This window comes from Mustela nivalis, assembly GCF_964662115.1.
Source record: "Mustela nivalis genome assembly, contig: HAP1_SCAFFOLD_2321, whole genome shotgun sequence".
Lineage (NCBI taxonomy): Eukaryota > Metazoa > Chordata > Mammalia > Carnivora > Mustelidae > Mustela > Mustela nivalis.
In genome coordinates, this window is record NW_028134344.1 from 41,208 (window position 1) to 66,705 (window position 25,498).

A 25,498-nucleotide genomic window follows, 5' to 3' on the forward strand; every position below is an offset into this window, starting at 1 on the left:
GACTGGGTCTAAGTTCTATCAAGGAATTATTGCTAACTTCATTGATTGTAATAGTGGTATCATTATATTTTAAAGTCTTTCTCTATTAGAGATACTTGGTGAAGTATTTAGAGGTAAAGATATATGATGCCTGGGATTTGCTTTAAAAAATTCCAGCTGTATTCATGAATTATTTGTTCAAAGAGAAAATTTTTACTGGAAAAAATTCATAGAAACACATGGTGGCGCTGTAGGATAAGATGAAATTAGTGCATGGAGGACGCTGTGGGCTGCTTTATTCTTCAGAACAGAGACCAATCCAAGTCACTGAAAAGAGAGGTAGTAAAGGAGTTTCATCTACTACAGCTGCTGAGTGCTATATACCCTCCGGGGGGGGGGGGGTTCTTATTTTTTAAAAAATTGAGCTTCAACTTCCAAAATTAGGGCTGAAAGATTTTTCTGCAAAAGAAGTTGCTGGAAGGAGCCATGGAGATCAAAGGGGAGCTCGCTCTGCGGAAAAGGCAAGTCCTGATTCTCTTTGTTTTGCTGGAATTATCTGAGGCAGGTCCTGAATCTGTGCGATATTCTGTGGCAGAGGAAACAGAAGTTGGTTCTTTTGTGGCCAATCTTGCAAGGGATCTAGGGCTTGGGGTGGAGGAGCTATCATTACGGGAGGCCCGGGTAGTGTCAGATGATAACGAAAAGCACTTACAATTTGATTTACGGACAGGGGATTTGCTCCTAAATGAGAAACTGGACCGAGAAGAGCTCTGTGGCTCCACCGAGCCCTGTGTGCTGCATTTTCAGATGGTATTAGAAAACCCTTTACAGTTCTTTCGGGCTGAACTGCAAGTCACAGACATAAATGATCACTCCCCTATGTTTCTAGACAAGCAAATACTTATTAAAATATCAGAAAGTACCAGCACTGGAACCACATTCCTAATGGAGAGTGCCCAAGATTTGGATGTAGGAACCAACAGTCTTCAAAACTACACAATTAGCCCCAATTCTCATTTCTACATTAAAATCCAAGATAGCGGTGATGGAAAGTTATACCCAGAACTGGTCCTGGACAGAGCATTAGATCATGAGGAGGAGTCTGAGCTCTCATTAACACTCACAGCACTGGATGGTGGATCGCCACCCAGGTCTGGGACAACTTTGGTTCTCATCAAGGTCCTGGACATCAATGACAATGCCCCTCAGTTTGTTCAGAAGCTCTATGAAGTGCAAGTTCTGGAGGACACACCCATTGGTTCCTGGATTATTACCATTTTTGCTAACGATCTGGATACAGGAAATTATGGGAAAATATCATACACATTTTTGCATGCATCAGAAGATATTCGTAAAACATTTGAAATCAATCCAATATCCGGGGAAGTTCATTTGAGATCATGTCTGGATTTTGAAGTGATACAGTTCTACACTATACGTATTCAGGCAACAGATGGTGGGGGTCTTTCAGAAGAATGTACTCTTCTGGTTAAAGTAATAGATATAAATGATAATCCACCAGAAGTTACCATCTCATCATTTACAAAGTCAATTCCAGAAAATGCCTCCGAGACTCTGGTTGCTCTTTTTAGTGTCCGAGACCAAGACTCTGGGGATAACGGGAGGATGGTGTGCTCCATTCAGGATGACCTCCCCTTTTATCTGAAACCAACCTTCAAGAACTTTTTCACTCTGGTTTCGGAAAAAGCACTGGACAGAGAAGAAAGAACCGAATACAACATCACCATCACCGTCACCGACCTGGGGACCCCCAGGCTGAAAACCCAGCACAACCTCACGGTGACCGTGTCCGACGTCAACGACAACGCCCCGACCTTCAGCCAGACGACCTACACCCTGCGCGTCCGCGAGAACAACAGCCCCGCCCTGCACATCGGCAGCGTGAGCGCCACCGACAGAGACTCGGGCGCCAACGCCCAGGTCACCTACTCGCTGCTGCCGCCCCACGACCCGCAGCTGCCGCTGGGCTCGCTGGTGTCCATCAACGCGGACAACGGGCAGCTGTTCGCGCTCAGGTCGCTGGATTTCGAGGCGCTGCAGGCGTTCGAGTTCCGCGTGGGCGCGGCCGACCGCGGCTCGCCGGCGCTCAGCAGCCAGGCGCTGGTGCGCGTGCTGGTGGCGGACGCCAACGACAACGCGCCGTTCGTGCTGTACCCGCTGCAGAACGGCTCGGCGCCCTGCACCGAGCTGGTGCCGCGGGCGGCCGAGGCGGGCTACCTGGTGGCCAAGGTGGTGGCGGTGGACGGCGACTCGGGCCAGAACGCCTGGCTGTCGTACCAGCTGCTCAAGGCCACGGAGCCCGGGCTGTTCGGCGTGTGGGCGCACAACGGCGAGGTGCGCACGGCGCGGCCGCTGAGCGAGCGCGACGCCGTCAAGCACAGGCTGCTGGTGCTGGTCCGGGACCACGGCGAGCCGCCGCTGTCGGCCAGCGTCACGCTGCACGTGCTGCTGGTGGACGGCTTCTCGCAGCCCTACCTGCCGCTGCCGGACGCGGCGGCGGCCGAGGCCCGCGCCGACCCGCTCACCGTCTACCTGGTGGTGGCCTTGGCGTCCGTGTCGTCGCTCTTCCTGTTCTCGGTGCTGGTGTTCGTGGCGGTGCGGCTGTGCAGGAGGAGGCGGGCGGCGTCGGGGGGCGGCTGCTCGGTGCCCGAGGGTCCGTTTCCGGGCCACCTGGTGGACGTCAGCGGCGCGGGGACCCTGTCCCACAGCTACCAGTATGAGGTGTGTCTGACGGGAGGTTCAGCGACCGGTGAGTTCAAGTTCTTGAAGCCGATTATCCCCAGCCTTCCAGTACCTGACACTGGTAGAAATATAGAGGGAAATGAGAACTTTAGGAACAGTTTTGGATTCAACATTCAATAAAATAGTTCATTTAAACTTTGAATCTTTTGTTATTCTTGACAACATGTGGATACTTTTTTGCCAATCTGTAATGGATATTACGCTGTAGTATAGTTGCATGCATTATCATTTCTGAAGCTCTCCTCATAAATCTTTATTAGAGGCCCTGATGAAGTGGAAATATAATCTGTGTGTTGTCTCCTTTTTTTTTTTTAATTGTTTGGTCAAAAATGTTATATTAACAGAGTTGTTGCTAATTTTTTGGTGTGATAATGGCATTGTTATGCAAGACAATGTTACTAATTATTTGGAGTTACAAACTGAGGTATTAAGAGCTAATTCCACAATATATGTAACTTACTTCTAGGTATTTTATCAAAGCAGAAAGCAAAAATAAATGTTGTTGGATCCGGTTGGAAGTATATTGGATTTTTTTGCATTACTCACTTCACACACTTTCATCGTAAAGTGAAGAAAAGATATCTCTCCCTATTTAGTACTAGGATACCATATTTGCTCACTTTTGGCCTTGTAGTGTTTTCAGAAATTCACTTTGTGACAAAATACAAGTGATCACATCAAAAATTATTGATTTCTTAAGTAATTTTCCTTGTCGTTGTTGTTACGCTTTGTGGGGAAGGAGCTTTATGATGCTGTGGGCCTAGATATGGCTCTTTTGTTTTCCTCAATACCATGTCTGCTAGTTTAAATTTCTATTATTTTACATTGTTCATGACTTAACTAGAATGCGGTTCCTGGTGTCATTCTGAGTAAAATAACTTTCCATCAGAAGAGTACATATAAAAACTTCTTAAATTGAAATGAAAATTCAAAAATGTTAAAGAAATGAATTAGGTTCACTTTTGCATTTATTTATAATTCTTAATACTTTGTGTCCTCTCTCTGATATCCAAAAAAAGGAATGGGTCTGTATTTATGGTTTATAGATGTCTTATAGTGTTACAGATCATGTCTCTAATGTATAAGTAAACAGTTTGATGGAAGATTATAGGTAGAGATTTTCAGAGCTATTATGTAGTGTGGATATAAAGATAGTGCGCCTTACATTTTTGTAATTTTTCATCATAAAATTAGATATTATAGGCCAGATGGTATAATAAAATAGAATTTGACATTGAGAAATGAGTGCGGCAAATTCCAATTTCCCTAGGAATCTTTCCTCTTTCCTTCATGAAATTTTTACTGGTTTTATTTTGTGTTGCAGTAGGTATTTACTGGCTGTGAAAATTTCATATAAATAGTTTTTTATACAACAAAATCTTGAAATAGAATGTTTGGGCTCTCTTAATCCCTCAGACTCATGAGAATTAAATCTTATGCTTCTTATGCACTAATAAGAATAGATAAGAACAGGGGGCACTGGGGCCCCTGGGTGGGCCTCTGACCTGAGCTAAACCTCTGCCTTTAGCTCAGGTCATGATCTCAGGGTCCTGGGATCGAGCCCCGCATCTCTCTGTTCAGTGGGGAACCTGCTTCCCCTCTCTTTTTCTGCCTATCTCCCTGCTTACTTGTGATCTCTGTCAAATAAATTCAAAAATCTTAAAAAAGAAGACGAAGAAGAATGGGGGGGGCACCTGGGTAGCTCAGTTGGTTGGGCCTCAGACTCTTGATTTCAGTTCAGCTCATGATCTCAGGGTCCAGGGATGAAGCCCCATGTCAGGCTCCATGCTCAGCAGGATATCTGCTTGAATATTCTATCCCTCTCCCTCTCCCCTTTCTCCCTCAGCCCTTCCATGCTTGTTCTCACTCTCTAAAATAAACCTTTTCAGAAAAGACTAGATAAAAATAGAATATCCTATTTGAATAATTTAAGAAGAGACTTGTAAGTCTACAAGATCAAATCTCTTATATATGAGAATGTGGTTGTGATAGAGGAGGTGTCAAAAATCACCAGGCTTAGGGGCAAGACATATCACTTAGCAAACGTTACCAGGAAAATTGGCTCTCTGTAATAAAATCCTCATTTCATGCCATATAAAAATAAACTTTCTATGGATCTACCAGGTGAAGTTAAAGTATTTTAATTGAGAAAATCTAGGTAAAAATATCTTTATAAGCTTGCTATCAGTTTGAATTTCTTTTTCTTTGAAGATTTTATTTATTTATTTGGGAGACAGAGAGAGAGAGAGCACGAGAGGAGAGAGGTCAGGGGGAGAAGCAGACTACCTGCTGAGCAGGGAGCCTGATGTGGGACTAGGTCCCAGGACTCCAGGATCATGACTTGAGCCCAGGGCAGTTGCTTAACCAACTGAGCCACCCAGGCTCCCCAATCAGTTTGAATTTCTTAAACAAGTCTTTAAAAATAGAAACAATAAATAAAAATTGACAAGTAGTACTATATAAAAACCTGAAGATAGCACAGGCAAGCCAAAAGACAGGGAGTAGCTACTTGCAGCAGTTGCCTGAGAGGGATTAATATTCAGATTATTCAAGTAACTGCAGCAGATTAACAAAAATCAAAAAGTCAGAGAGCTAGTAAGGTTTTTTTTTTAAAGGATAAAAAGGAAAGGAAATTCAAAAAAAGGGGACATGAAGTCTGAAAAGAACATAAAATGATGATTGACCTCATTAGTTGGTGAAAAACATACTAAAATAAGACACTACTTTATACCCATAGCATTAGTAGAGATGAAAATTTGCATAATATCAAGGGGAACAGTAGGAAATAACCTGTACAGACCTTTGAGAGATTTTTAATGGTATTTAGTGAAATTTAGAGTGAACATACCCTGTGATCCAGCAATTCTACTTCAGGGTATATAAGCCAGAAAATTCTTTTTTTTTAATGAAGTATAATTGACACACAATGTTATATTAGTTTCAAGTGTATAAGCCAAAAAGTTTCTTTCACAAATGATATGCATAAGAATGTTCATCTTGGCAAAGCAAAAAATAGGAGTCAATCCCACATATCCATCAGTAAAGCAACTGATAACTCAAATGTGGAAAATGTTTCTGAAGGCATATTATGAAGTATTAACAAAAGGCATGAACTAGGTGTATATAAAACAACATGGATAAATCCTAAATGGTCAAAAGAAAGAAAGATACTGAGATTTATAGTACAGTGCTATATATGTCCATATAATACCTAATATATTTGTATAACTACATAAATAAACATATTGGAAGGAGAGAAGAAGGAACAGATGTAGGAAAGATGTGTTTATATATAGGGGATAAAGAATGCAGAGAGAAGTGTGAGCTATACCTATGTCAATGACAGAAATTGTCTCTTGCAAGAGATTAAGTTGACTGCAGCATTATGAGGATTGATTTAGTATTGATCAGTTCAGGTTGGTAAAAAATGCATTTTATTTATCTATCTTCTTGAGGTCAATTGCCCATACTCCAGGAAGCTAAAAGTTTACTTGTAATTTTGAGACAAGTGCCATTGAGTCTTATTTTTAGTAAAGATGGTACAGATTATGTAGACCAATGCTTCCACTGAAAACAATTAGCTAATAAGAGACTAATATATTATCAGGTTACAGTTAATGTCAGATGGTAACCCAGAGAGACAAATGATCTTAAAATCTACTTTTTCCCTGGAATATTTGGAGACCTGGGAAGTGTAAACCTCTATTTTGATGGTTTTTATAATAAGGGAGGAAATCAAAGCATAACAAAGTAAAATTCATAGAAGACCCTTGCACTAATAAACATGGATTCCTAAGAACTACACCTTTAAGGTGAAAATAAGTGGGAAATGGACAAACCCTTATGTGGAATTTCAGCTCTGAATTTGATTTTTTAGCACAGAACTTGATTTAACATGGTTGTTGACCAAGCAGTGGTTCCAGATCCTAATGGAACCAAAATGCAGACATTCTATAAAAGAAAGTTCATCCTAAGGCTAAAAATATTAAGTAAGTTTTATATTCTTAACTTGAACACAAAGAAAACTGCACACACAAGGAAACATGACACCATGAGTGAGAGCCAGCAGAAAAAAACAGAATACAGAAATATACTTCAAATATTTTAATTAGTAGAGATAATCTAATAATATGCTAAACACTTTAATTGAAATAAAAGTTATGCTTAAAGATGTAAAGAGAATAAGAAATGTGATAGATTATTAAAGAACCAAATATAACTTCTGGAACTAAAAAATATAAACATAATTTAAATTTAATCAAAATTGAATAATAAGTTTAATAGGAAAGTAGGTATAACTGAATAAATAATTTGTGAAGTGAAAGGTCAGAATGTAATTTATCTAGCATACAGCTCAGAGAGTTTGGAAGATGAAAAATATGGAAGAGAAGTTTAGAAACAGGACAGAGTAAAAAGTTTAAGACAGGATTCACAGCAATATTTGAAAAATATTGGAGTGGGGGCGCCTGGGTGGCTCAGTGGGCTGAAGTCTCTGCCTTCCACTCAGGTCATGATCCCAGGGTCCTGGGATCGAGCCCCACATCAGCTCTCTGCTCAGCAGGGTGCCTGCTTCCTCCTCTCTCTCTCTCTGCCTGCCTCTCTGCCTACTTGTGATCTCTGTCTGTCAAATAAATAAATAATTTTTTAAAAAAAGAAAAATATTGGAGTGTCACCGGGCTAGCTCAGTTGGTGGAGCATGTGACTCTTACTCTTAGGGTCATGAGTTCAAGCCCATGTTGGGTGTGGAGCCTACTTTAAAAATGTGTGTGTGTGTGTGTGTGTGTGTGTGTGTGTGTGTGTATGTGTATGTGTGATAAATAAAAGATAACCATGCTTGGAAACATCATTGTGTAGTTTCAAAAAGCCAAAAACAAAGAAAAACATATTTTTTAAATGAAAAGACATAGGAAAAAGACATGTAATCTTGAAACACATGGAAGTTAGACAAACAGCTATGTCCCATATGAATTTCTCAACAGTAGCCCTGGACATTAGAAGATATCTTCCTTGATATGCTAAAAGAAATTAGAAAATCTTCCTGCCTAAATAGTCTTTGCAAGAGTATCAAATGAGAGAATCAGATGATAAATTAAGATCATAGGAGAGAAGTGGTATAAAGGCATTTGATTTCTCAAATATAACTTCTTTTTTAAAGATTTTATTTATTTATTTGACACAGAGAGAGAGATCACAAGCAGGCAGAGAGGCAGGCAGAGAGAGAGGGGGAAACAGGCTCCCTGCTGAGGAGAGGCCCATGTGGGGCTGGATCCTGGGGACCCTGATATCATGACCTGAGCCAAAGGCAGAGGCTTAACCCACTGAGTCACCCAGGTGCCCCGATAACTTCCTATACATTTTTACTCTGTCTATCTCTTGCCACAATTTGAGTCTAGGAGTTTGACTTATCTCTGTTTCTAGCCTTCTTCATCTCTGGTGACATTCACTTAGACTCTAGTCTTAGTCACCTAGGACCCTGGCCACTTTCTGGAGGTGGTAGTCTCTTAGAGCTACATCATCTCTGAAATCACAAAATCAAGCAGACTCCTTTTAATTTACAACTTACCTTCTTTCTTGAAGAGCTTCAACCACGATTTATACCGATAAATCTCAAATTTGTCTCTGCAGCTCAAAGCTCTTTTTTCAACTTCATTTATGTAATGGGAGATCATTTATATAACTATTTATATGGGACACTCTATGGACAATTCAAACTCGACACGTTTTAAATTTAAATTGCCCATTCCTTAAAACGAAACCTCTTTCCTGCTCTATACCTGCCCCTCTCTTCTCCTTTTCCTATTTCCTCTATCAGATAATAGCACCAACACTCACTCAGTTCCCTAATCCTGAAAAAAAGGTACATTTTTACCCCCTCTTCTTCTTTCCCCTTCTCCTCCTCCTTTTAAAGATTTTATTTATTTGACACAGAGAGAGTCAGAAAGAGAGGAGAAACAAGTAGACACAAGCAGGAGGAGTGGTACAGGGAGAAGCAGGCTTCCTGCTGAGCAGGGAGCCAGATGCAGGGCTCCGTGCTGGGCTCAATGCGGGGCTCCATCACGGGACCCGGGGATCATGAAGGCAGATGGCCAATGACCAAGCCACCCAGGTGCCCCTCTTTTCATTTCTTTTTTTTTCCCCTCTTTTTATTTCTTATTCCACTCCCTCCATGTCTAATCTGTCATCACATCCTGTATCTTTATGATTTTAATATAAGCTTATTATTGCATTTCTAGTTGAGGTCAATGTCATCTCCTTTTCTATCTAAAAGCCTTTAATCGTCTTGCATTTTCATTGATGTAGAGTCCCAAATGCCTTGGAAGGCCTTACATAATTATTTGCTTATCTCTCCAATCTCAGTTCTTATTTCTTTCCTCTTGCTCTATGACTCAGCCATATTTTTCCTATTTCAGTTCTTCCAAAAACACTTCTCCCATCTCAAATTTTCACAATCATATTTTGGGAATATCTGGAAATTTTACCCAACACCCAGTTTTTTTTTTCCAACACCCAGCTTTTGTTCCAGAAAAGTCTTTTCTGTACTTCCAAATTCTGGTTAGATGACCCTTATCTATGCTCTTAGAATAGCATGATCTTTTGCTATCATAGTATTAATTATGTTCCATTTTTTAAAGTTTTAATTTATTTTTATTTTTAGGGGGCAGGGGCAAGGGAGGAGGGAGGGAGAGAATCTTAAGCAAGCTCCATGCTCAGCATGGAGCAGACTCAGGGTTGGATCTCATGACCCTGAGATCCTGTCCTGAGCCAAAATCCAGAGTTGTATGCTTAACTGATTGAGGCATCCAGGCACCCCTCATTGTGTTCTATTTTTAAATATGTAATCCATTTTCTGCCTCCATCTCTCAGGACAGAAACTGCTTACCACTCTATCCCTAACACTACCATTCCTAACACAAAGTATATGATCAATAAATATTTGCTAGACTGGTAATGAGTGGATGAATAAAATATTTATGATGATGCCTCTGGAAGGCCTGGGTCTGCAAAATAGATTTATTTTCCACAACTAAACTGGGGTCTAGTTTGTTCAGTTTTCTGGACGTATCTTGTTTTATTCACTACTATTGAGCTTTTACTTTCTATTTCTGCCAGGTAAGTCTCCCATGGAGCGTCCTTAAGTAAATGGTACCATTTACTCAGCTTGAAATGTCCAGTCACCCCAAAACAACTATTTTCATATACTGGGTTCAGTTAAAAGTGCATGACCTTATTGTCTTTTCTAGGAGTATTTGCTAATAGCTAGAGAAGACTAAAATCTCTGGTTCCCTTTTCCAATTTCCTGGTAATATTTTGCTCATAACATCAATTACATGAAAGAGTCCCTTTAAGTATTTTTAGTTTTATATATGGTCTTCAAAGAGAGATCATAATTTATTTAAACTTGGGGCTATATCTTAAACATGATTTTTATATTCACCACAGCTCTAACAGGTTGTGATTTATTGTGTTAAAGACTGAATAATAATAGCATCACATATTACTGAGAATGTAACTCAGAAAATAAGAATATAGGAGAGAGTGTAATTTAAGTTAATCAACACACAACGTAAATTAGTATTTTGTCTCAAATTTATCTGACTGTTTAAAACCTGAGATGCAGCAGAGTCGCATGGTGGCGCTGCAGGATAAGATGGGGACTTTTTCGTACCATCCAATGCTCTGGTCTCCATTAATCAGTGTAACTGAGAGCATAGGAGAAGCAGGAAGGGGAAAAGAGGCTTTCAAGAGAAAGCTAGGGAGCCAACAACACCCCGTAATCCATGACAGGATTACAAAACTAAAGATTCCCAGTGGTCCCGCCTAATAGATGAGAGGCGCAATTTAGGAGCTGTTTGGCTACTGAGTTGAAACATTTCTGCAGAAACACATTTGGCTTAAGGAGCCATGGAACCAGGAGAGAGGCACCCTCAGCAGATAAGGCAAGTGCTGCTTTTCTTTGTTTTCCTGGGAGGGTCTTTGGTGTGTTCAGAGCCCTGGCACTATTCTGTGGCAGAGGAAATGGAGATAGGCTCCGTTATAGCCAATGTGGTGAAAGAAATAGGTTTGGCTGTGGAAGACTTGGTTGCACGGGGGGCTAGAGTCATCTTTGACGATTATAAACCGTATTTACAGTTGGATCCGCAGACTGGCAACTTGCTCTTAAATGAGAAACTGGACCGGGAGGCACTTTGCCATTTCACAGAGCCATGTATATTGCATTTCCAGGTATTATTTGAAAATCCTTTACAATTTTTTCGGGCTGAACTTTGGGTTAAAGACATAAATGATCATACCCCTGCTTTCCTAGACAAGCAAATAATCCTGAAAATCTCAGAAGCTACTGCTCCAGGAACCTCATTCCAAATGGACAGTGCTCAGGACTTGGATGTAGGAAAGAATGGTGTCCAAAACTACACATTAAGTCCCAATCCTTATTTCCACCTTGAATTACAAGACAGTGATGATGGCAGAAAATTCCCAGAGCTGTTACTGGACCAATCTCTGGATCGGGAAAAGGAGCCCGAGTTTAGATTAACGCTAACAGCCTTAGATGGTGGATCTCCGCCCAGGTCTGGAACTACACTGGTTCGTGTTTTGGTTTTAGATATCAATGACAATGCTCCAGAGTTCGAAAGGCCTGTCTATGAGGTTCAGGTACCAGAAAACAGCCCTGTGGACTCCTTGGTCGTCAGGGTGTCTGCTACAGATTTGGATGCGGGAATATATGGAGAATTATCCTACTCATTTTCTCACGTCTCCACAGACATTCGGAAAACATTTGAAATCAATCCAGTTTCTGGTGAAATCTATTTAAAAGCGCTTCTGGATTTCGAGTTAATTCAGTCATATACAATAAATATCCAGGCCATTGATGGGGGTAGCCTTTCCGGAAAATCAGCAATTTTAGTTCGGGTTGTGGATGTGAACGACAACGCACCAGAAATAGTCATGACATCTCTGACTAGCCCCATACCTGAAAATTCGTCACCTGAAATGGTGGTCGCTGTTTTTAGCGTACGAGACCTAGATGCTGGGGAAAACGGGAGGATGGTGTGCTCCATTCAGGATGACCTCCCTTTTCTCTTGAAGCCTACCTTTAAGAATTTCTACACCCTGGTAACAGAGAGCCCCCTCGATAGAGAGAGCCAGGCCGAGTACAACATCACCATCACCGTCACCGACCTGGGAACCCCCAGGCTGAAAACCCAGCACAACCTCACGGTGACCGTGTCCGACGTCAACGACAACGCCCCGGCCTTCAGCCAGACGACCTACACCCTGCGCGTCCGCGAGAACAACAGCCCCGCCCTGCACATCGGCAGCGTGAGCGCCACCGACAGAGACTCGGGCGCCAACGCCCAGGTCACCTACTCGCTGCTGCCGCCCCACGACCCGCAGCTGCCGCTGGGCTCGCTGGTGTCCATCAACGCGGACAACGGGCAGCTGTTCGCGCTCAGGTCGCTGGATTTCGAGGCGCTGCAGGCGTTCGAGTTCCGCGTGGGCGCGGCCGACCGCGGCTCGCCGGCGCTCAGCAGCCAGGCGCTGGTGCGCGTGCTGGTGGCGGACGCCAACGACAACGCGCCGTTCGTGCTGTACCCGCTGCAGAACGGCTCGGCGCCCTGCACCGAGCTGGTGCCGCGGGCGGCCGAGGCGGGCTACCTGGTGGCCAAGGTGGTGGCGGTGGACGGCGACTCGGGCCAGAACGCCTGGCTGTCGTACCAGCTGCTCAAGGCCACGGAGCCCGGGCTGTTCGGCGTGTGGGCGCACAACGGCGAGGTGCGCACGGCGCGGCCGCTGAGCGAGCGCGACGCCGTCAAGCACAGGCTGCTGGTGCTGGTCCGGGACCACGGCGAGCCGCCGCTGTCGGCCAGCGTCACGCTGCACGTGCTGCTGGTGGACGGCTTCTCGCAGCCCTACCTGCCGCTGCCGGACGCGGCGGCGGCCGAGGCCCGCGCCGACCCGCTCACCGTCTACCTGGTGGTGGCCTTGGCGTCCGTGTCGTCGCTCTTCCTGTTCTCGGTGCTGGTGTTCGTGGCGGTGCGGCTGTGCAGGAGGAGGCGGGCGGCGTCGGGGGGCGGCTGCTCGGTGCCCGAGGGTCTGTTTCCGGGCCACCTGGTGGACGTCAGCGGCGCTGGGACCCTGTCCCACAGCTACCAGTATGAGGTGTGTCTGACGGGAGGATCTGGGACCACTGAATTCAAGTTCCTTAAACCAGCTCTCCCCAACCTCCCTCCCCCGGATCATAGAACGGACGAAAGCCACACTTTCCTGAAAGGTTTTGAGTTCATTTAGGAATTTGATTATTGTGCAGAACTTTTATAATGAGTGCTATTTCTTTGTAAAATGTATTCATTGTAATGTAAAATTCTTTGTTTTGGGTAACTTCATTTTACTTAAGAGTTTTCAGAAGTTTTAGTGATTTGTCTGTTTTCTGCTCTTTTTCATCTTAATTGTTGAAAATACTAAGGAAGCTAGTATTTACTTGGTCTTTCTTCCAAAATGCAACCTCAAATAATTTATCCAAATATATAGCATTTCCCCTTCAAGAGTAATGTAACGCTGGGCTCAGCCATATTCTTTGGCTGTTCTGAGCTCTAGATCCTCTCACTGAAATCTGTATGTTTGATAGAGGAAAACGCATGGTATAAATAAAAACCATCCATGGCTTCTAAGATGTTATTTAGTTTTTTTTTTTTTAAGATTTTATTTATTTATTTGACAGAGAGAAATCACAAGTAGATGGAGAGGCAGGCAGAGAGAGAGAGAGAGAGAGAGAGAGAGAGAAGCAGGCTCCCTGCCGAGCAGAGAGCCCGATGTGGGACTCGATCCCAGGACCCTGAGATCATGACCTGAGCCAAGGCAGCGGCTTAACCCACTGAGCCACCCAGGCGCCCCATAGTTTTTTCTTTTTTTTTTTAAAGCATAATCTTTCCGTTCTACCTTTCTGCCAAATATTTCAGAGTAATTTTTATGCACTTAGGTATTTTTCTTTGTAAACATCTTGAGAATGGTATATATTTCTTGTAGATGTTATATTAAAATGTAGATGTTATATTAAAATAAATTTTAATCTTGTTTGGATTAAGATATCTATCCAGACCACTCTTCTTGTCTGAGAACTTCCTGGGACTTCTGTAGAGAGTCATAACTAATGAGCTATTTGTTATACTTTTCTTTACCTCTCGGTCATTTTTTATTGGTCCAGTTACAGTCTCCTAATTAAAGTAGGAACAGTCACATTCTCCAAGTCCCTGAGTTTGTAATCACGACGTATTTCATCTATTGTTTTTCTTGATTTCTAGTAACTAGGAAATATTAAGTATGGGCTGAGGTAGCCATGTTTATACTTGTATAGGTTGGCAGAACAGAATGGCATGTAGAGAGGGAGGAAGGAAAGGAGGATTGGAAGGAAAGTGAGAAGGAATAAGGGAGTGGTAGAAGCAGAAGCCCAAGAAACAGAAGAGACTAAGATTTGCTTGGTTTTATACTCATCAGTTCCTGATTTCAGTGTTCCTAAGTCCCCTTTGTCTAATTTTCCTTATGCTCTACAGTAAACTCTAGTTACCTAATAATAAAACTCCTTTATTTAACCTATCTTGGGGAGAGTGGATTTCTTGAAACCAAAAGAGATAGAAAAGATACATGCTATCTTGAGTACGCAATTAGACTACTTACCATAAAACCTAGGTCTTTTGCTTTTAATTTAATTTTATTTTGCTTTTAAATTAATGGAATAAATGGAATAAAAATGTACAAGCTCAGAGAGAACTAATCTATATTAGAAAATTTTGTTATAAAACTTAATTTTATAAATTATTTATGAGCTCTTTCAACAGAAAGATGCTACAAAAGATTTTATGGAATGGAATATTTTGTTAACAGGTTTCCATCCATTTATTTTTTGTTCTCCAGGATTAGTTTTAAAAAGTAACACTGAAATTGTTATTGTTTGGATGTCTATACATCATACCTTCCTTATCATCTCTTTCTTTTAAAAATAACTGAGTTCAATGTGAGCAGAATTATTTCATCATCTAATGTAAAATCTTCAGGACCTATACATAATCCAATTTATAGATCATATGTGTTAATTCATGATTTCATTAATAGTAATTTGGTTGACACATACTCTATTACTAGAACACTCAGAAAAAAAATTCAAGCTTCCTGCCAAGTATATGGGCTTAAAACTTTCTCCTTAGTAAAGAAAATAAAGAGAAAATTACCTGAGAGATGTAGTTGGGAATGAAAAACTAATTTTGATCCATTCACTTACTGACATAGGTACCAGTTTCTATTAATATTTTTAAAAATGCATGGACATTAAGGGCACATTTTCTTGGACATTTGATTTCATAATAAAGAGTCTGGTCCATGACCAAGATCTTTCTATAAGGAAGCTATCCATTAGATTTTAACTGTCAACATGTTCTCATATTTTGAGTTTACATAATCAAATTTGTTTTTCTGTGTAGGGGAAAACAGTCTAAAATAGAATATTGGTTTGAGTGCTTTTTACCTTTAATAGAGTTGAACTAATATGCAATCAGTTTTTATACTTGGCGCATGCTCTTTCCCCAGTTAGCTTGGTATTAGTGTGCCAAAATACATGATAGTGTCTATTATTTAAACATTATTAAAATACTGGCTGAAGTTTGATGCAACTGGGGAGACCCAGGACCCCTACTACAGACTATTTTTCCCATAGATAGGAGTAAAAGAACTTCAGTTTCATGCTAGGGTGCCAGAATCTCAAGTGATCCAAAAGGGATAAGTGAGTTGCTTGCTACAAATGAATGGCGATCTTCCTTACCTGATGTAACTTTTCCCTGCTCTTTCAGATGAATCCAACTTATTTTCTTCTGTACTTTATTTTTATTACTTTAACTTCAGCTCTTTATTTTGATCTTGACTATCCTACTTTTCAAGATCTCAGTGAATCTCTGCTTCAACATGTGAGTATCTTAATTTTAGGAATAAATATAGATGTCTTTATATAATCTTTTGGACAATGGAACAAGTCTATACAATGTTCTCACAGAAGTACAGAGACATTCTCCTTAGACAATATCTACAAATAAGTCATCCACAATTCCTTAAGCTTTCTATTGAGTTTGCATAATAAACTAGCTCTAGCTGGTCTGTCACTTAAGTTTGTATTCCTGAAACTCTGAATGAATCTTTTCATCTACTGTGCTGGCAGTAGTGAGTTAAGAGTTTAATTGTGTATATTCTTTATTTAGGAATGGACTTATGCCCACATTGTTTTCTAGTTAATTTCCCTGGAAAGCAGAGATTAGATAACATAGTAGACATTATATTGTAAACTCCATGAGGTCAGAGAGGGTGTTTGTATTTCCAGCACTTTACAGAGCGTGACATATAACAAGGAATTGATTAGCATTTGTTGAATTAACAAATACAGTTGGCTTTATTTTTGCATCCTTTCACAGAGGTGTCTGTCACTACTTCCACATTCATAATCCCACAGGAAAACAGAAGTTATCATTTTATTTATAAACCATCCCGTATTTAATCTGTGGTTTGCTTTTGTGTGTGCATTAGTCAAAGTAAGGGTGATATGTTTTGTAGCAATTTCAGCGAACTAGGTTTAAGTACAACACAGGGTGGCGCTGTAACCTAAGGTTGCGGAAAAACAGACCTGCAGATGGTTACGGTGCCGGCAGTCACACACACATCTAAGAGAAGATAGTTCTTTACGGAATTACCTTGCGGCAAGGGACTGACTCCTGGAGCGGACTGCCTAAAGACCAAATAGGCACTCGGATTCTAAAGACTTTTGGCGTTGGAGAAATGGAAGCTGCAAAGGAGCGCTTTCCTAGACTAAGGCAAGTTTTTCTCTTTGTTTTGCTGTCTCACACTTGGGCGGAGCAGGAAGATTACCGTGTCGCTGAAGAAACAGAGCGTGGCTCTTTTGTGGCCAATCTAGCAAAGGACATAGGGCTAGCGGTAAGAGAGCTGTCTTGGCGGAGGGCTCGGATCATTTTTACAAATGACAAAAAATATTTTCAGCTGAACCTTCAGACGGGAGATTTACAAGTAAATGAGAAACTGGATCGGGAGGAACTGTGTGGCCCCATGGAGCGTTGTGTACTGCAATTCCAAGTGTTACTGGAAGAACCTTTAGAGGTATATAGGTATAAGCTTTTGGTCACTGACATAAATGACAATCCCCCTGTGTTCCCAGAAGCAGAAATGATTTTGAAAATCATGGAAAATACTCTTCCAGGGACTGCGTTTCCCCTGAAAAATGCACAAGATTTGGATGTAGGTATCAATAATATCCAAAACTACACCCTTTATCCCAACTCCCATTTCCATGTTCTTACCCACAATAGCGGTGAAGGCAGAAAATACCCGGAACTGGTTCTGGACAAAGTGCTAGATCGAGAGGAGCAGCCTGAGCTTAGGTTAACTCTCCTGGCAGTAGATGGTGGAGTTCCTCCTAAAACTGGGACTGCCTTGGTCCTCATTGATATCTTGGACATCAATGACAATGCCCCTGAGTTTGCGCAGCCACTCTATCGTGTACAGATCATGGAAAACAGTCCTCTGGGATCGGTTATTGTCACTGTTTCAGCTAGAGATTTAGACACAGGAACAAATGGTGAAGTATTCTATTCATTTTTTTATGGCGATGAAGAGATTAGTAGGACATTTGCACTTGATGAACTCACAGGAGAAATTAAAATAATTAGGACACTAGATTTTGAAAAAATTATGTCATATGAGCTGGATATTAAGGCCTCTGATGGGTCAGGTCTTTCTGGAAAATGCACTGTCATAATAGAGGTGGTGGATATAAATGACAACACCCCAGAACTGACAGTGGCTTCACTTATAAGCTCCATCCCAGAAAATTCCCCTGAGACCACGATAGCTCTTTTCAGTATTCAAGATCGAGATTCTGGGGACAATGGGAGGATGGTTTGTTCCATCCAAGAAGATGTTCCGTTCACTCTTAAACCTTCCGTTGAGAATTTCTACAAGCTAGTAACAGAAGGAGAGCTAGACAGAGAGAGCCAGGCCGAGTACAACATCACCATCACCGTCACCGACCTGGGAACCCCCAGGCTGAAAACCCAGCACAACCTCACGGTGACCGTGTCCGACGTCAACGACAACGCCCCGGCCTTCAGCCAGACGACCTACACCCTGCGCGTCCGCGAGAACAACAGCCCCGCCCTGCACATCGGCAGCGTGAGCGCCACCGACAGAGACTCGGGCGCCAACGCCCAGGTCACCTACTCGCTGCTGCCGCCCCACGACCCGCAGCTGCCGCTGGGCTCGCTGGTGTCCATCAACGCGGACAACGGGCAGCTGTTCGCGCTCAGGTCGCTGGATTTCGAGGCGCTGCAGGCGTTCGAGTTCCGCGTGGGCGCGGCCGACCGCGGCTCGCCGGCGCTCAGCAGCCAGGCGCTGGTGCGCGTGCTGGTGGCGGACGCCAACGACAACGCGCCGTTCGTGCTGTACCCGCTGCAGAACGGCTCGGCGCCCTGCACCGAGCTGGTGCCGCGGGCGGCCGAGGCGGGCTACCTGGTGGCCAAGGTGGTGGCGGTGGACGGCGACTCGGGCCAGAACGCCTGGCTGTCGTACCAGCTGCTCAAGGCCACGGAGCCCGGGCTGTTCGGCGTGTGGGCGCACAACGGCGAGGTGCGCACGGCGCGGCCGCTGAGCGAGCGCGACGCCGTCAAGCACAGGCTGCTGGTGCTGGTCCGGGACCACGGCGAGCCGCCGCTGTCGGCCAGCGTCACGCTGCACGTGCTGCTGGTGGACGGCTTCTCGCAGCCCTACCTGCCGCTGCCGGACGCGGCGGCGGCCGAGGCCCGCGCCGACCCGCTCACCGTCTACCTGGTGGTGGCCTTGGCGTCCGTGTCGTCGCTCTTCCTGTTCTCGGTGCTGGTGTTCGTGGCGGTGCGGCTGTGCAGGAGGAGGCGGGCAGCGTCGGGGGGCGGCTGCTCGGTGCCCGAGGGTCCGTTTCCGGGCCACCTGGTGGACGTCAGCGGCGCGGGGACCCTGTCCCACAGCTACCAGTATGAGGTGTGTCTGGGGAGAATCTGGGACCAGGGAATTTAAGTGTTTGAAGTTTGTTGTCTCCACGCAACAGAGGCCTGTGAAGGATATGGAGGAAAAGACAAATTTGTGAATAGTTTTGGATTCAATTAGGAATTTCGGTTAAGGAATTTGGGTTCTTTTGAAATATGATCGGTCTCCGTTACTGTTTTGGTCCGTATAGAATTTCCTGGGTAATTTGCTGATTCCATATTCCTATTAAGGGGACTTGAAATATTCTTTCTGTATATACTCATATTTACTCTTTTTTTTTTTAAAGATTTTATTTTTATTTATTTGACAGAGAGAGATCACAAGTAGGCAGAGAGGCAGGCAGAGAGAGAGAGAGAGGAGGAAGCAGGCTCCCCGTTGAGCAGAGAGCCCGATGCGGGACTCAATCCCAGGACCCCGAGATCATGACCTGAGCCGAAGGCAGCGGCTTAACCCACTGAGCCACCCAGGCGTCCCTCATATTTACTCTTTATATCATTTCTATTTTGATAGACAAAGAATTTTCAACTATATTGCATTACCGAAAAGTCATGAACATGTGTTGAATTTATCAACTTTCATTATCAAGCAGTGTTGATTTGAAGATGACCCCAGTTCCATCCTCTCTTTGATTATTATATGGAAACTCTAAAATTTTCTTACATTGTGGTTACTTAGAAAGCATTATAATATTAATATAATGAAGTATCAGTATAACTTCTGTTTAATCTGATATTAAGCCTACTTGTCTTAATTTTTTAAAAAGATTTTTTATTTATTTGACAGAGATCACAAGTAGGTAGAGAGGCAGGTAGAGAGAGAGAGGAAGGGAAGCAGGCTCCCCGCTGAGCAGAGAGCCCTCTGCAGTGCCTGGATCCCAGGACCCTAAAATCATGACCTGAGTGGAAGGCAGAGGCTTTAACCCACTGAGCCACCAAGGCACCCCATTGTCTTAAATTTTTTAATGGAGAAATGTTTGCAAAAATTGCATGTTTTTGTTTCACAATAAGTAGTATTAAATAGAAAGGCTACAATTTCTCCCATACTTAAGTGCTTTACCTCTATATCAACCTCCAGTATATCAGCTATATGAATAATATCAAAAGATTATTAGTTTATATCAAGATATTTAGGGGCACCTGGGTGGCTCAGTGGATCATGATCCCAGGGTCCTGGGATGGCGCTCCGCTTGGCACGGAGCCTGCTTCCCTCTCTCTCTCTCTTTGCCTACTGTGATCTCTGTCAAATAAATAAAATCTTTTTTTTAAAGATATATAAATGATAGATCCCTTGTGGTATCTCTCTAGCCCACCCCATCATTTTCAGGAAACTTTTCTCCAGTAGAAGTGTATGGTTGCAGCCATGTTTATTTTATTTGATCCATTTCCGTCTTCAGACAATCAGACAAGTTGGTGTTGCTAATCCAAGCTTTGTAAATCTCATTTGTTTAAAAACAACAAAGCAAATCCAAAGAAAGCAAATCTAAAATAGTTTCTGTTAGGAATTTAACAAGAAAATGATATCATGTTGGCTAAATAAATAGAAAGAAAAAAACAGAAGGTCAGTGCATTTACAGAGAAGAAGAAAGGAAATGCCTAAAAAGGTAACATTATGGATTTTCCAGTCCCTCCCAAGTCTGCTTTCTCCCTTGGCTTTTGGAAACAAGTATATGCACTTTTAAGAAATGTCCCTTTAATTATGATTTATATGTGGATTTCTCCCTTGTCAAAAGCATATCTAGATTCTTGCATGGCTTGAAATGTACTCTTCGTTGGAGATTTTTAAATTGTGTTTTTTTATTAATATAATAATATTTGGGATCAAAAGTTTGTGGAATATTAGTTGTCTGTAAAGGACAAGCACAAACTCTGGTTAACATATATGATTTTGAGAAGAACTGATGGCTATTTTAAAATTTTACAGTGTTTGGTGTGTCTTATGGAAATTCTTTGAAAATTCTCATATGTAAGAAAGTTTTAAATATTATTACTGTCATAATAATATTGATAATGTAAAATGTGATTTAAAAGAGATGTATACCATATTTGTAGGATATTTATAGCCTGGAAGTTTTGTTCTGGTTTTTTTGTTTTGTTTTGTTTTTTAGAATCTATTCCATTACATAGGGGATGCCAGAGAATTTTGGCATTTAATGAAAAACATTTAGATCATTCTGAAGTACTGCAAATTACTTTTCTAAAGAGCATATAAAATGGCTACTAGGGAACATGGTGTTTTGTTTGTCCAGCTCATATAATGTACAAGGATTCCAGCAGAAAAAAAAAGGGGCTTCTATGTTAGGAGGAGAGTCCATCTATCAAAATTTTTAAATTGTGATTTATTGATTGACCTATTGAATATCGGTTGAGCATCTACCATGTGCTACGGACTGTTCTAGATGTTGGGAGATGTAGATATGAACAAAGCAAAGATCTCATGCACAAGAAAGTCACAGAAAAGAAAAAAATTAAATATGTACATCTAGCTATATCAGATAAATGTGAAGGAGGAAAAGCCAGGTAAGAGATATAGAAAGTGTCCTCATATGCATTTTCCCATAGTTTGAAAGTTTTAAAACCATAGTTCTCTGACTTTATGTCAAAATGGCATCATCTTTTGTAATAAACTGAATTCACTGTTTTTTTCAAAAATGTGATTCAACCAATGGGAACAACTGTTCTGTCACATACACTACCTAGAATATGGAAGAAAATCTAGACGAATTCATCCTCTTTGCTGAGAGAATTTTAAGAAATCACATAGGTATATACTGTTATTTTCACATGATTTATCACTGTTGTCTTTGACTTCTCAATTTTCCTAGCACCTCAGGCCGACTACAGGTTGGAAAAAGTAGGGACCATGTTTAGGTTGTTCATTGATCTATCAGAAGTTAGTACATAGAAAGCTAATAATACTTCTTTGAATGAAGGAATGAGTAATTATAATTATATGGTTTTCCAATTACACTGCCTCCTTCAAATAATTTCCAAACTCCTAATAGCACACTGAATTATCAGAGAATACAATTCTAGCGATTCCTCTGGAAGACAACACATGGTGGCGCTGCAAGCTAAGGTTTAAAAATTAAAAAAAAAAAAAAAAAAAGAACAGGAACAGCTACAAACCCGACTTCCGATCTATAGCTGAAGAGAAAGCCGGTATGCAGAGTTCCGAACGAGTACATCATGCTACTCACCAACATTTCCGGACAGGTTATCAACTGAGAGATCCACCACTGTCCCTAAGGTAGAGCTGGGCCCTGTTTCTGGACAGGTGTTTGTGGAAGTAAAGATGGAGGCCGGAGGGGAGTGCTTTCCTAAACAAAGGCAAGTCCTGATTCTCTTTCTCGTGTTGGGAGTAGCTCTGGCAGGCTGGGAATCTCGTCGCTATTCCGTGATGGAGGAAACCGAGAGTGGCTCCTTTGTGGCCAATCTGGCCAAGGACCTGGGACTGGGAGTGGGGGAGCTAGCAGCGCGGGAAGCCCGGGTAGTCTCCGAGGATAACAAACCCCACTTGCAGCTTGATCTGCAGACGGGGGAGTTGATATTAAATGAGAAACTGGATCGGGAGGAGATGTGTGGCCCCGCAGATCCATGTGTAATGCATTTCCAAGTGTTGCTGAAAAAACCACTGGGAGTATTTCGAGCTGAGCTACTGGTAAGAGACATAAATGATCATTCTCCAGAGTTTCCTGAAAGAGAAATGACTCTGAAAATCCTGGAGACTAGCCCTCTGGGGACCAGGTTTCCTCTGAAAAAAGCCCAGGATTTGGACGTGGGCACCAACAACATCCAAAGTTATAGTATCAGTCCGAACTCTCATTTCCATGTTTCTACCCGTACCCGGGGAGATGGTAGGAAATACCCAGAACTGGTACTAGACAAAGAGCTTGATCGTGAGGAGCAGGCTGAGCTCCGATTAACCCTCACAGCACTGGATGGCGGCTCTCCACCCCAGTCTGGCACTGCTCAGGTTCACATCTTGGTATTGGACGTCAATGACAATGCCCCTGAGTTTGCAAAGATACTCTACCAGGTGCAGGTTCCAGAGAACAGCCCTATAGGCATGCTAGTTGTCAAGGTCTCTGCTATAGATTTAGACACTGGAACAAATGGGGAAATATCATACTCCTATTTTTATAATTCCCAAGAGATTAGCACAACTTTTGAGCTAAACAGCCTTTCAGGAGAAGTTCGTCTAATTAAAAAATTGGATTTTGAGACCATATCTTCATATGAGCTGGAAATAGAGGCGTCTGATGGTGGGGGGCTTTCGGGAAGGTGCTCTGTCTCCATTGAGGTGGTGGATGTTAACGATAACTTCCCAGAAATAACTATTTCATCACTCACCAGCCCCATTCCTGAAAATTCTCCTGAGACAGAGGTGGCCCTGTTTAGAATTCGAGACCGAGACACAGGGGACAACGGAAGGATGACTTGCTCCATCCAGGATGATCTCCCCTTCGTCTTGAAACCATCAGAAGAGAATTTCTATACCCTGGTAACAAATGGGGCCCTAGACAGGGAGAGCCAGGCCGAGTACAACATCACCATCACCGTCACCGACCTGGGGACCCCCAGGCTGAAAACCCAGCACAACCTCACGGTGACCGTGTCCGACGTCAACGACAACGCCCCGACCTTCAGCCAGACGACCTACACCCTGCGCGTCCGCGAGAACAACAGCCCCGCCCTGCACATTGGCAGCGTGAGCGCCACCGACAGAGACTCGGGCGCCAACGCCCAGGTCACCTACTCGCTGCTGCCGCCCCACGACCCGCAGCTGCCGCTGGGCTCGCTGGTGTCCATCAACGCGGACAACGGGCAGCTGTTCGCGCTCAGGTCGCTGGATTTCGAGGCGCTGCAGGCGTTCGAGTTCCGCGTGGGCGCGGCCGACCGCGGCTCGCCGGCGCTCAGCAGCCAGGCGCTGGTGCGCGTGCTGGTGGCGGACGCCAACGACAACGCGCCGTTCGTGCTGTACCCGCTGCAGAACGGCTCGGCGCCCTGCACCGAGCTGGTGCCGCGGGCGGCCGAGGCGGGCTACCTGGTGGCCAAGGTGGTGGCGGTGGACGGCGACTCGGGCCAGAACGCCTGGCTGTCGTACCAGCTGCTCAAGGCCACGGAGCCCGGGCTGTTCGGCGTGTGGGCGCACAACGGCGAGGTGCGCACGGCGCGGCCGCTGAGCGAGCGCGACGCCGTCAAGCACAGGCTGCTGGTGCTGGTCCGGGACCACGGCGAGCCGCCGCTGTCGGCCAGCGTCACGCTGCACGTGCTGCTGGTGGACGGCTTCTCGCAGCCCTACCTGCCGCTGCCGGACGCGGCGGCGGCCGAGGCCCGCGCCGACCCGCTCACCGTCTACCTGGTGGTGGCCTTGGCGTCCGTGTCGTCGCTCTTCCTGTTCTCGGTGCTGGTGTTCGTGGCGGTGCGGCTGTGCAGGAGGAGGCGGGCAGCGTCGGGGGGCGGCTGCTCGGTGCCCGAGGGTCCGTTTCCGGGCCACCTGGTGGACGTCAGCGGCGCGGGGACCCTGTCCCACAGCTACCAGTATGAGGTGTGTCTGACGGAAGGATCTGGGACCAATGAGTTCAAATTCTTGAAGCCTATCTTCCCCAATATTCTGAACCAAGACCTTAGGAGTAAGTCAGAGCCAAATCCAACCTTCCGGAATAGCTTAGGTATCTGAAACTTTCCTGTTCACTTTTCTGTTAGTTTTGTCTCCTTCACCTTTCTGTTTCATTTTTTAATCCAGTAGTAATTTTAATTGTACTTTCACCCTCTTTTTCCATAGTAAATTTACTCTTTGTTTTTGTTGGCCTGATTATCCTATGATTATTTTTCCAGGTATTGTATTATTAGTAGACATTCTATATCAGGAAATTAATATCTCTGTTTAAAATTTTTATACTCATTCCTAAAGGATAATATGAAAATTAACCTCTCATAATATACAATTCTGATTTTCAAAGTATTTTACTAACTATATGACAGTACTTAAGAACGTCCAATTCCTGGGGTGCTTGGGTGGCTCAGTTGGTTAAGCATCTGACTTTTGATCTCACCTCAGGCCTTGATCTCAGGGTCATGAGCTCAAACCCTGTCTTGGGCCCCATGCTGGGAATGGAGCCTACTTTAAAAAATAGAGGAATGTCTGATTCTTTGTTTACATACTTCATTTTTAAATTACTGGAAGGCTTTTAGGTTTTATAAGTAACATAGCTATGACTTTTGCATAACTCTTTATGTGTTTGGGGTGGAATCAATTTGTATTTACCCATGTCCAGTTTTTCCAAGCTCCTTCTGGATTTTTGTTTTACAAATAGACAGCAATGTGTATGTTTCCGTGCTACTTATTTCAAAAAGTCACAGTTGTAAGCATTAGATTTTCACTATGAAATACATATGTCACATCATGAAAATAAATCTTTATCATGCCTTCTTTCTGAGAAATTCATGTTGAAAAAACATTTGAGTTCTTACATTTAACTTACGATCCTGATAAAAGTCCTAGACATATTTACTGATGCTCAGGTTGTGTTTAAGGTGTATCTGTATACTCTAATGGCTCTAGTGCCAGGTAGGGCATTGCTTGCAATTATCTGCTATGATTGCAGAGTAATTCTCATGTGACTTCCAAGTTCTGGGCCAAGAGGAGCTTTTGATGGCACAACATGCCAATATCCACTTGCCTTTGGATG

General features: G+C 43.4%; 2 protein-coding genes and 1 pseudogene across 3 annotated transcripts; all 3 read left to right on the forward strand.

Annotated features, from left to right (window-relative positions):
• The first annotated feature begins 242 nt into the window (after positions 1 to 242).
• LOC309858401 (protocadherin beta-14-like) lies at positions 243 to 14,334 on the forward strand. The gene is made up of 3 exons (XM_082751112.1): positions 243 to 2,857; positions 10,640 to 13,423; positions 13,640 to 14,334. The coding sequence occupies exons 1-2, from the start codon at positions 466 to 468 to the stop codon at positions 13,030 to 13,032; spliced, it is 4,785 nt and encodes a 1,594-aa protein (XP_082607238.1). The 5' UTR covers positions 243 to 465; the 3' UTR covers positions 13,033 to 13,423; positions 13,640 to 14,334.
• Positions 14,335 to 16,140: 1,806 nt separating this feature from the next.
• On the forward strand, positions 16,141 to 19,037 carry LOC309858407 (protocadherin beta-15 pseudogene; annotated as a pseudogene). Its single transcript has one exon. The product of its transcript is annotated as a protocadherin beta-15 pseudogene (transcript).
• Positions 19,038 to 21,539: 2,502 nt separating this feature from the next.
• Positions 21,540 to 25,250, forward strand: LOC309858404 (protocadherin beta-15-like). Its single transcript, XM_082751115.1, has one exon. It carries the CDS (start codon positions 22,099 to 22,101, stop codon positions 24,484 to 24,486), a length of 2,388 nt encoding a protein of 795 aa, XP_082607241.1. The 5' UTR covers positions 21,540 to 22,098; the 3' UTR covers positions 24,487 to 25,250.
• Positions 25,251 to 25,498: the final 248 nt, after the last annotated feature.

What these genes read in the sequence shown, in the direction of transcription:
- LOC309858401 (XM_082751112.1), top strand. Translation starts at nt 466, where the DNA reads ATGGAGATCAAAGGGGAGCTCGCTCTGCGGAAAAGGCAAGTCCTGATT. An exon ending in CAGTTTTGGATTCAACATTC is followed by an intron (nt 2,858 to 10,639) that starts AATAAAATAGTT and finishes ATTTGGCTTAAG; the next exon opens with GAGCCATGGAACCAGGAGAG.
- LOC309858404 (XM_082751115.1), top strand. Translation starts at nt 22,099, where the DNA reads ATGGAGGCCGGAGGGGAGTGCTTTCCTAAACAAAGGCAAGTCCTGATT.